This window comes from Clinocottus analis, unplaced genomic scaffold (genome assembly GCF_023055335.1).
Source record: "Clinocottus analis isolate CAN_PGR_092001 unplaced genomic scaffold, fCliAna1.0.p SCAF_6, whole genome shotgun sequence".
Taxonomy (NCBI): domain Eukaryota; kingdom Metazoa; phylum Chordata; class Actinopteri; order Perciformes; family Cottidae; genus Clinocottus; species Clinocottus analis.
In genome coordinates, this window is record NW_027176218.1 from 19,226,344 (window position 1) to 19,238,584 (window position 12,241).

At 41.4% G+C, this 12,241-nt stretch overlaps 1 protein-coding gene across 2 annotated transcripts in view; it reads right to left on the reverse strand.

Moving 5' to 3' along the window:
- spon1b (spondin 1b) overlaps positions 1 to 12,241 on the reverse strand; it is an 82,251-nt gene that overhangs the window by 16,661 nt on the left and 53,349 nt on the right. For both annotated transcript variants that reach the window (XM_068602769.1, XM_068602768.1), the window contains exon 7: positions 273 to 337. In XM_068602769.1, coding sequence (XP_068458870.1) covers positions 273 to 337 — 65 coding nt within the window. The remainder of the gene's footprint in view (positions 1 to 272; positions 338 to 12,241) is intronic.

Consider the following 12,241-nt stretch of genomic DNA (forward strand, 5'->3'; position numbering starts at 1 on the left):
TCAACCTAACAAAATTGTTTTGTTACCTAAACCTAAGAGATAAGTTATGAGAGTTAAAAGTGATATGACTTATTTTTTTAATTATCTCAAGTGTGACCAAATTAGTACACTAGTTGAAACATAAAGCACTAAATTAATAACAAATAAAAAAAGGGGATGTTAAGTTCTGTTTAAGATTGATTTCCTGTTGTTTTTTTAGTTATTATTTGAATTTCCATCCCTCGCAGAAGTGCCTCTCCCATTCAGTGAAACTGACATTGAGTGATACTTACAGGTTGAGCGGCTGCCATGCCGGCCACTGAGCCTTAGTCTTAATGACAGTAAGCACTTCATCTCCCTGCGAAGAGAAAGAGACAAAGACTGAGAGAGAGATACGTGAGGCAATTTGTCTCTAAATGGATGACTATAAAGCAAGGGAAAATACAAAAGAGACATTGACAGAAAAGGCTAAAATTGACCATTTGACACGACTGAGGGTTGAGTACTTTCAACCAAGGACAGCAAAGTGTGCTCCACTTCTCGGAGGCTTAAGAGCCTCTTATCGGTCTCTTATCGGGATAAAATGACTCTGTGCCATAGTGTTATTGTAGTGGGGAGCTGCACTCCCATCGTCTCTCTGCAGCATTATGGCCACTTTATGCACAACACATCTATCATAATGCATCAACGCAGACTTTATATTTAGCCGCAAGCAGCAAGACAAATGATGGATTTAGTGTGGCGCTGCAGTTCATTACGACAGAATGGGAAAAGTTCGTATTAACCCTTTCTGGTTCAATAAGAGCTTTTACTGTTTTCCCCCCACTTCTTCAGCTTACTCCACATCTCTATGTGGAGAAAGCTGGAGAAGGAGACACAACAGCTTCAGGTTGGAATGTGCCCAAAAAAGTCTAGTTGACTGAAGGTTCCACAGTCCCTTTGAAAGCCTCCCCTCTTCACCGTGGGCGGTGTGGAGAAAACAAGTGTGCATGAGATTGTGTGTCCTAGTGTGTTTACAAGTCAGTGGCCATCCATCTTTTTTGCAGCAGCCCGGGGCTCTGAGGCCGCTGTGGCCTCAGACCTCACTCCGTCTTCTCGAAAACACACAAAAACACAAATATATATAGATGGACACACACAAATAAGTGTGTGTGTGTGTGTGTGTGTGAGTACAGGCAGCCAGAGGGACAAAAACACACAAGCTGGCATTGAATAAAGAAAGACCAATGGAGCGATTGGTGAATATCCAGACAGGAAGGATGAAAAGGAACAATCGTTTAAGTTTGAGTGTCTGGTCAGAGATTATTTTCTCAAACTTCATTTTAGGACGTGGTGTAAAGTGAACACGTACACCCCAGCCCGTTCACTCCGCTCGGCTTCTGCCATTCGGCTTGTAGCTCCGTCACTGGAAGCTTAACACTCAACAAAGTCACGACTATTTGGACTAAAAACACATCTTTTTCGATAACACCTTGAATAAGTAAAGTAGCAGCGTAGCAGCACTTTAGTAGCACTTAAATGACACTTACTGATCCCACTTTGTAGTTTGACTTTAGTGAAGAAATTGTACATTCCTGATTCTTGTTGTTCTGAGTTTGTACTCATGGTTAAATGCACTTATTGTAAGTTGCTTTGGATAAAAGCATCAGTTAAATGAAATGTAATGTAATCCCATCAGTATACTGATTCCAGTCGTAGTTCCACTAGTAGTTTCAGGAGGAGCTTTGCCCTGAGTCCACACTTGACATGGAATGATGCATGGCTTGAATATGGATGGCAAGCAGCAGGCTTTGAAAACATTTTAAAATGTCACAAATTATATATTTCAAAATAAATATGTATTTTTTTTTCTAGAAACAAGCTTTTTTTTCAAAGATCTAAGATGACCAATGTTCACATTTACCTCTTATGTTATGAGGACTGCAACCACAGACTGTATATAAGAAGTGGACGTAGTCATGGTGACGTCACTCATTGGCTTGTGGACCAAGATGTGTGACATTTGGATTTTGTCCGTCGTCATTTTAGCCTTTTTTTGTTGTTGCAACTAACGGACCTAAGTGACCATATTTGAACAGCGGAGGAGTGACCTAGAGATGCCATGTGAGGCTCTAGTAGGGTAAAAGTCACAACTATTTGGACTAAAAACAACATGTCAATCATACGGTAGCTCCGGCTTGAAGTATCCTCTGCTTTTACAGTCCTTTTTACTCTAAATAGACCATAACTTACTAAATAAACATCATGCTTTTTAGAAGAAGCCTTGAAACTAGAGATTGAGACATGCACTCATGTTTACAAGGTTTCCAGAGGGAATACATCAAGAGATAAGGAGAGTGATTTTCTCATAGACTTCTATACAATTTGACTTATTTTTTGCCACAAGAGTAGTCGCCCTCTTCTGGTCAGTGGAGATAATGCTTAATAAGTTTAAGAAACTATCGGCTTACTTTTGAGACTGAGAGGTTGCAGCCTAGCAGTCAGGCTGTAAACAAGTTTATTATGGGGATTGTCTGTCTTTTACAGCCAGCCTCAAGTGGCCATTTGAGGAACTGCATGTCGTGTTGTTCCAACCTGTGTAGCTAAACTGCAAGGAAACTAATGGTTCCACGTTCCTCACTTTGTAGATAAACATGTTTAAGGTAATTGTAATTCCCTCCACCCTCTGCCATTACCAGAAACTCTCCCGCTCCGGTTCAATTTTGGCCACGAGCAAAGCATCCTATTTCTGTGAAACGGTCTTGCGCATTTAATGGGGGCCCTGAGCTGGCAACACGTCACACAAAATGCTTTGCGGAGGCCGGGAGGAGATGTAAATCTTCCTGTAATGGTCTTGTTTGTTTGTGGTAATCATCATAATGGCACAAAATGACTGTGATTTACCCATGTTTAAAAGCACATTACATTTTCACGAATGTTTTGAAGGAGAGGAAAAAGCATGGAACAGGAGGAGAGGGAAGTGGAGTTAGATACGGAGGATACAATTGTGGAGGAGAAGTGGCTCACACAAAGTGAGGCGAGGAGGAGGAGAGGGTGGGTGAAGGAGCGTGATACAGCTGAAGCGTATGAGGATGGAAAGAAAAGACGAGAGTAGGATGAGCAGGACAGCAATAAGATAAAATGAAGACAGAGTAGGAGACCATGAGAATGGGACAGAGGTGGATTGGGGAGACACAGCTGAGGGGGAAAGAGGGAGGAAACCGCAGCAATGCACTTAAATGAGGGAATAAAAGACTGATGAAAGAGAGAAAGGTTAAAAAAGGAGCCGAGGGGAAGAGCAGCGGATCACAACTGACGCGCAGAGTAATCCAGTTGAAATAACTTTACATTCATTCACATACTCCTAAGCATGATAACGCTTTGCTCACTCACTCCCTGTACTTGCTCTTTTGTGTCATACTTCCTGCCTCCTTCCAGGTTCAAAGTTCCGGCATTGACGTTCTGAAACATGCAGGGTTGCGCAGTAGAATGAACATCTTAGGATACACTGAGTTCCTCCTCTCCTCTTCTTCCTTTCATCTCTCTTCTCCTTTCCCCTCCTTTTTCTCTCCTGTATAAATTATTGTCTTTTCAATGCACATTACTAACTCTACTCCTTTCTGGGAGCCTCTGTGCTTCATCGCCTTAAGTTTCCATTGACCATGGCTGTCTGAAGCTGATCCTGCCCCCATCATGGATCATGGCTGTCTGGAGCTGGTCCTGCCCCCATCACGGATCATGGCTGTCTGGAGCTGGTCCTGCCGCCATGGCCCTGCTAATGCCCCTCCTCTCTACCTCTTCCGTTAACATGGACTGTGAATATTTGAATTGTGGTCCATGCCTACTACTCATTATATGAATAGTTTCTGTTTTATTCATGTAATATATTGTAACTCTGTTACGTTGCACACTGTGGTCACATGACTTCTATTGTTTCTGTCCATCCGGGGAGAGGGATCCTCCTCTGTTGCTCTCCCTCAGGTTTCTTTCCTTTTTTCCCTGTGAAAGGGTTTTTACTATCTTTATTTAGAGGAGTTTTTCCTGATCTGATGTGAGGTCCTGCAACAGGGATGTTATGTGTACAGATTGTAAAGCCCTCCGAGGCAAATCTTGTATTTGTGGTTTTGGGGCTATACAAAATTAATTGAATTGAATCAAGTTATCCTACACAAGAAGAAAAAAGTTTCAGGAGGAACGCAAGCAGCAACAAAAATATATAGATGACAATTTGTTCTAAGGACCCGGATTCAACTGGAAAACTGTCCAATTATTGCGGTGATGGAAAAATGTGGTGATGACAAGAAAAGGATCCTCCCATTCTGGCTACCCAATAATAATACAATTAATAGAAATCTGAACATAACTCATGGACATGTTCACCACCTAATTTTAGCATTTGAACATGCTGAGCTTTGCTATTTAGCTCTAAACACACAAACACAGAGACTCATGGGAACATCGTTAGTTTTGACCTTTTCACCCAAAGATGGTGCTAGTTGAAAAGTCAAGGGGATCCGACCGAGCGGGACACAAAATATGGGCACCAAAATTGATGGCAATCCAACCAAAAATTGCCCACACATTCCACTCAAAAACACAACTTCATGGTGGCGCGTGAGAGTAGATTTTACTCTAGTTGTAATCCCTGTCCTACTTCTACCCAACAGATTGGTAATAACTTGGCCACTTAAACAACCAGCAGCGATCATCCACACACTCACACATCCATCTACCACTGTATGCGTTTGAGCTGCTGTTACGGAGAAGGGGCTACACACCGAGGTAAGTCTCCGAGGTGTGTGACTCTGTCAGAGATCAGCTGCCCTTCATGTTCCGTCAGACACTAAAGCAGTCGGCAAAATGATGGGGAGAGAGCTGCAAGCCAAGGGCGAGTCTTACAAGTTACACATATTGGTAAGTGACACTGCTGGCCAACACTCAAGTACACGGTGCTGATGTGAAGGCCTGAGTTAAAGAGCTGTGACTCATCGCTGCCTTAGGACTGGTGACAATGCAAAAGAGAGTGAGGAAGGAAAACTATTAAAACTGAGTTGAAAACAGACCCAAGCAGCAGCTGATTTGGGTTAATCCACGTCTTTATTATAATGTATCTAATTAAAGGATAAATGGAAAAAGGATGAGGTTCCTCAAATACTTTTATTAAACCAAAAACAAGGAGCTGAAACTAGATGAAGTTTCATATAGAGCTGACGGCTGATAATTATTGGCGGGTTCATTACCACGATCAATAACCCTTAAATTACACGTAATAATTGAATCTATTGTTAAAGTAATCCATTCATTTCTAAGGAGGAAAATCTGACTTTCACGTTGAAACATAAATCAAACTGTTGCTTCCATGTCTAAGTAACCCAGTACGGGCTTTTTTAAGCATTAGCCTTGATGTATTTATTTTTATTTTCAGATTGAGGCATGTCTTTTTACAACACTTGCCAACAAACTTGCTTTCCAAATGTACTATTTTCTTTTCCATTTGTGAGTGATGTATTTATATTGAAGCATTCCATCCTGTTGCTTTTTGTATGATATTTGCAGACTTCAAAGTACATTTTTCTTGATGGCTGGTTGGAAACATACCTGTGTGGACAGGTACAAAACAAGACTATTCCTTCACAAATCCCCTCGGTGGTCTCACTTCTGCCGTCTTATCATTCGCTCACGGTTGGAATGAAGCTTTGCCTGGAGGGACTCTAAACGCGCCCGTGTGGGGCTCTGTATTGTCCTTTCAGAGTCGGCCTAATAAAGGAAAATGAGCCTGGGGACTAAGGGAAAAGGTGTCTAATAAAAAAATCAACACTGGACTAATGCAATTACAATTGCATTTGGGGCTGCGGAACAGATGGATGACTAGGCCACGATGTTGTAACTCAGTCGGATACAATTCTCAGCTTAGATCGGTAACACACACAAACCCATTTGCGCACTCACACATGGAAGTTCTCACTTCACGTCACACTGATGGCGTTATCTAAATGTAACTACATGATGAAACAACCTGTCCTCGTGGAAATAAACTGTTATTCCCCTCATCTAGCGAGATGTCTTCGATGATTTGTCAAATGTAATTTCACTGACACACACACACTGAACAATTTCAGCTCAGCAGGTTATTTATCAACCACCTGTGACATGGATATGAGGCCAAGAGCCATGCTGTATCATCTGTCCAATTACATTGTCATTTGCTCGTCCCTCAAGCGAGCTGCTGTAATTGTACGACACATAATAACCACCTGAGTTCCCCTATAGCAACACAATGGATTTGAAATAAACAGAGCCCATATACTCTTACCCTGCAGGCGTGCTAGTAGCAAATCACAATTCAATATTTAATGATGGGATATATAATGTGATTTCTTTTCAAGGCATCTGATTAACTCTGACAGTGAAAAGCTTTCGTTTGAAATGTTTCTAATGTGAGTAATAACTTGATAATTCTCCCCGTGTCTCCTGGAGATATGAGTGTGTTCCTTCTCATCTCCATGTTCGGTTAGCCATCATAGCTCATATTCCAGCAAATGCATCAACATTTTTATTCCGCCACAATAAAAACTGCGCTTAGAGCGCCAGTATTGAAAACAATGCAGCACTGCAACCCACGTCAGAACCACATTTTAATGAGACTTTGACGACAGTGTTTTTAATTGTAAAGAGGGCAGCAATGACAAACCCTTTACTATCGGAGTGTGAAAACGTTAACATTAAATGTAGCCAATTAAAGGCCTTGGGTTTGTGAAGAAGAACTCCCTGATGGTTTTGGATTATATGCTATGATAGCAAACACAGCATACAATGTTTTTAAACCCAATCGCCATCAAAGCCCAATAAAAATTGGTTAACTGTATTTCTCTACAATGTTATATTCATTCATAGTCCAGGAAGTGAACACATACGTTCCGAAACCAAGACATTCCAGAACCTAGACATTCTGGAAGACGGAAATCCCAGAATCTAAACTTTACGGAACCCAGACATTTTGAAAAGGGTTGGCATTCCGGAACACGGACATTCCAGAACCAGGACAAAGCAAGCAGTCCTTACTGCGGTAAAAAAGCATGACCTCTTTAAAGGGAGGGTAACAGACAAAAACCAAGTTCAGAAATCTCTCGCCTAAGTTTTTGTAAGTTAACTTTGGGAAAAGATAGTGTGTTTGTGTAGGACCCCACTATTCATGCCAATAAACTGATTCAAACAATGTGTGGGCCTTTTGACAATGTATGTGTTGTTGTATAAGGTGTGCTGACACACACCTGCACACATTACTTGTGTTGGCGTCGTGTTTCATATGCACCTTTTTGTGCACTTTGCTGTGTGTCTGTTCCTGTGACACAATGATTTTGTGAGTGTGCGTGCATCTTTGTGTGAGTCCCCTCCAAGATATTATAACCTGCGGGCCGGATAATCCATCACACCAGTGTCAGGCGTAATATGTGACACGTTCACCTGAGGAAACGCTGTCATATTAGTCAGCATAGATCACTGCTGCGCTCCATCTTGGCAGACTTCCCTCTTCTGTTTGGTGCAAAGAACCAAAACAGCTGCAATTAATAACGGCTGAAGAATGAGTGCTCAGAATTGTTTGTACCGTAAAGTCATCCGGCCCAGAACCCTGTGGTGCAGGCCTGGATATATATATATGAATGAATATTTGCATTAATGTGAGAAAAATCACAGCCGCAGATCATCCCATTTTCATATCCTAATATACCTCTTGCTGGTACTCGCTGATCTGTTTATCGAGCCATTTAACTTCAGGGTAGTTTGGGAAAATGGATGACTCCGTTGAATGAGTAGATGAAGTCATTTTCATCAGCAATGTAAAGTAAAAAAAAATATGTGGCAAATATAAAAAAAATATGTTGTGACAGATGAGGAAAAACAAGAAAAAAACAACTTTCAAGCTGAGATAAGAAATTAGATGAAGCCATTAGAATGAAAATAAATCAACTGCCACGAAAGCCCTTTGAAAACGGAGGTTTTTGATATAGAAGAAGGAGAAAAAAATGGAAGCTTCCACAGAATGCCTTTTGAATTTGCGTTTGAAGTGGATCTGGAAATGGAGATGATGTTTTTAAAGACTGCAGCCACTCATCTATGGCACCTCAAAGGGTTTTGGACCAGGCGCTATGGGTTTAAATCTGAAGCATCATTATCATCAAGATCTTCCCGCAGCGTGTGGGAACAGAGAAGAGAATAGGAGAACGCGGGGTGGGTAGTTTTGTTAACCCGTGTAAGTTAGTGCCCCAACATGTCCCAACACGCCCTGTCTGTCCACTCCCCCGTCCTGTTCTGTGTAATTCAGAGCCTGTAGCAACTTTGATTTCTTATCATCCATTTGCAATCACTCAGGTCAGGTGAATCTTAAATGATTGGCTCCGTTATTCAGGCGTTTGTGAAAAAGAAAAGCCTGTAATCTTTTTTCCCTTTCAGGACATAAGTTTAGCCCTTTCTCATAGCAGGCTACGGATGCTGCAGGCTTTTCTCAGCTGTAATTTGGGAAGAACACAAAGGTCATTATGTGCTCAACGAAGAACTAGTTCTTTGCCTCTGGCGGGTGAGGTGCTGATTTTGAAATGGCCTCTGGCAGTTTAATCTTCTGGTACGGTGTCGTAGACGGGGCTTATCTAAGAAAAGCTTGATTGTAAAAAAAATATAAAAGGAAAGAATCAGATCTGATGAACTGATGTTACAATGTATCTATAAAGAGGAATGCAACAAGCTCTTTTCGCTACTGTATCCGCCAGTTCTGCTACTCTGAAGATTCTCCCTAATATGTGTGTATTTAAGCATATTGTAATTATAGCGTATTCTATACACACAGTACAGCACTGTGTGTCACAGTATAATGTATTTAAGCCTTAGTATTCATAATACTCTTACTTTTGTCTGACCTGCTCTGATTAAAGGAAGCAGAATATTTTCTTTTTTTGGTCTGGATATTGTTCGTAAATTTACCAAAAGTTAGAATGCCATATTACCTCATTTGTATGTTTAAACACAACATTTCGGAAAACATGTAATGTAAGGAATTTGTCAAAAGACAAAAATAATCCATTGAATGATAAATGATATATAAACAACTCTATAAAGACCTTCATAATATATATATATATATATATATATATATATATATATATATATATATATATATATATATATATATGAATGACATAAAGTTCAGTGGTTACATTAAGTCAATATTTTTTTTATATAACAAGTTTTTCAGAAATGTAAGGTTTTAATATGCAGACATTATCTATTACTAACTTTTGGTAAATTTAGGACAATCAACAGCAAATGTAGTAAAATAAACATTTACCCATCTATCTCCCCTATGTGTGCTTTTGCTGTCTTCATACTTCTTTGTTCATGGTTCCATGGATGACAAATAAAATTATTGAAAAAATAATTTTAGCAAGAGAGTTTGTAGTTGTCAAGCAACTTCAAATAGTTCACAATGCAATGCATGTTGCACAGGGTAAGACACAAATGGGAATAAAAAAACCTCTCAAGAAGAAGAGGGGGGAAACAAACAAGCAATTTATGTGCGTGACATGCGTTGGCCACAAAAACATTGTGGAGGGAGGAAGCAAAAAAGGCGAGTGAGGTGACAAAGTTGGGAAAAGAAAAGAACGGCAGAGAAAAAGAAAAAGCAGCAGTGGCTGTCGGAGATGTGGCAGAAGGAAAGCCGGGTCAGGGGGGACAATGAGGAGTAGAGTTTTGTGGAGAAGAGAGCCGAGAAAAGGGAGAAGAGGGAGGTTAGAGTAAGGAGTGAAAGTCCAGTAATTGCTTTGACCTTGAGCCGAGGCGAGGTGTAACTCATTCAAAGTGAGTGATGAATTCCTTGCCCTCCGCCATGTCGCGGGAATAATGCCACCGCTCGCAGGGATTTGTGTTTATGACCACTTGGAAGAAAAATAAAAACACAGTAGGCAGAGAGGACCGGCTGAAGGAAAGTCTGGGCAGGGCGGGGCTCCGCAGACGCCCAGGGAAACTGGGAAATGGAAAAGGTGAACTGGAGGCGTTGCTTCCAAGGCCAGAGGAGCAAGACAGACCGCAACAGAAATATTTGTATGAGTTTAGACGGCCGGACTGTTTGACCCGTCAGACGGATGATGTTTGTGACCACTGATAGACTGAACACTGGGAAAAAAGGACTCGGAGAGGGAGAAGAAGCGCTTACACACTGCTTCTCTTTGTGCTTGTCTCTGTTACGCAGCAGCAGCAGCAGCAAAGAATGCATTAACTTTTTTTTTTCTCCCTCATTAAACTTTCATAAGGCTCATAGCAGCTACAGTAAAATATGTCATATTGTGAAATGGCATTCACCGTGTAACCCACAGAAAAAGGATCTTTTCATGCTGCTTCAGGCAGTAAAAACTAGTCACATATTTTCAGAAGGAGAAGGAATTTTTTGATTGAGGTTGAGTTGTGTTAAGAAATTGGCGAAATTTACGTTGAGTTCTGGTTTCACACAAGGACAGCGGTCTCCTGGCTTAAAGATCTCTCCTTGCTACTTCCCTATTTTATATCATCGAGTAACATTTTAAAATCTTGGAGACGAGGGAACCCAAAATTCTAAAATGCACTCGTTACACTGTACTAATGGTCCAACTTGAGTTCCAACTTCTACTTGAGTCCTGTGCTCCTTCTCCGCGACACGTCTCCCTTGAGAACCCGCGGTAATTATCTTGTCACAGGGCTAGATTGGTATGTTGGACCCAACTGATTACACCGAGGCTGATTGGCACAGAAATATAACTGGCTGCAGTTCCCCTAATGAAGAGGGATGTGAACTGGTGTCAAGCTGCTGTCACACAGTAAATGCCAACCCACATGTCAGCGCTGACACAGTCGCGGAGGTTGAGATGGTGGTGGTGGTGGTGTGGGGTGTGGGGGGCTGATTACACCTTATCACCCAATATCCGCCTGATGAGTGTTGTACAGCGATGGAGTGACAAGGAGAACACGAAACAGACGAATCCAAGGCGGGAATGAAGGGAGGAAGAAACAACAGCGGGAACAGAGGGCAGCAGGGAGATGTTATGCAAAGTGTGTGTGTCTGTCTGTGTGTGTGTGTGTGTGTGTGTGTGTGTGTGTGTGTGTGTGTGTGTGTGTGTGTGTAGAAGGAAGGAAGGAAAAATAAGTAAACAAATATATTTTGTGTGTTCTGAGACTGAATATGGTGCATGCAAGCAAGCAAGCAAATACCACTCATGATAATTGGTGCTTAAACTATTTGTTGCCACACTGGTGGAGAGGCTGTGTGGATGGCAATGTCAGCGGGTTGGCCCTGACTGACAACAAATAACGAATGGATTGCTGTAGTAATTCTGTCTCTTGGTCGTGTTCAACATCATTTTTAAGCTCACACGATTAAAGGAAAGTAGACTGTAGTCGTAGGTGAGGGTGTATGGGCGATGAACACAGCTGGGAGGAAATGAGGAAATTTGAAAAAGGTACCTGTTTCGTATGTTATTAGCCTCATAATACGGCTGAGGAGGTTCCTGCTACACCTACTAATGGGTTCAAAGGGACTGTCAACACCTACTCACATGGTTGATGACAACGTCAACCTCTAGTGGCTAGAGTCCTTTTCTCAGAAGTAAAGGAGGAAGTCTGGTGGCTTCGTATATATAGAGAGTGACAAAATAAGGTGTTTGTCGGTAGCAATAGTTTTGATGGACTTTCGCCTCGCAGACCGCTGTTTGTGTCCAGTGTGAAAATCAAAAACCAACAGATTTTCGACCATAGTTTTGCTACAAATGACGTCATACTTATATTGACCCGAACCCCAATCTTTTCCGAAACCAATCAAGGTAGTTTTGGTTGAATTCAGTGGGAAGTGGTAGGTGCATATTGGCCCATCCGAAGCATTGCAACGGTAGCTATCCGCTATTAACAGCCATTCCATCAGTTGATAATCTGGGTGATAATCTTCATTTGGATTTTAATTCCAAATGAGGGACAGAATGAGGAGGTTGAGAAAGTTAAAATAATGCTGATGTTAACCTGGATATCGCCTTCGCCAATCAGCCTTTATGCCGTTTACATCCATGTCTGTCAAAAATGTTATCACTTTATTTTATCCTGGAAGACATTTGTGTGAAATTGTCAGAAATAGCAAAATCCTAATTAGTTCTACCTTAAGGGCATGTGAATGTTTGTGCCAAATTTGATTGAAAGCTTCCCTGATATTTCATGTTCAAGTGTCCAGTTGGACATTGGTGGCAGATTTGATGGGAATTCCTCCAGGCGTTCC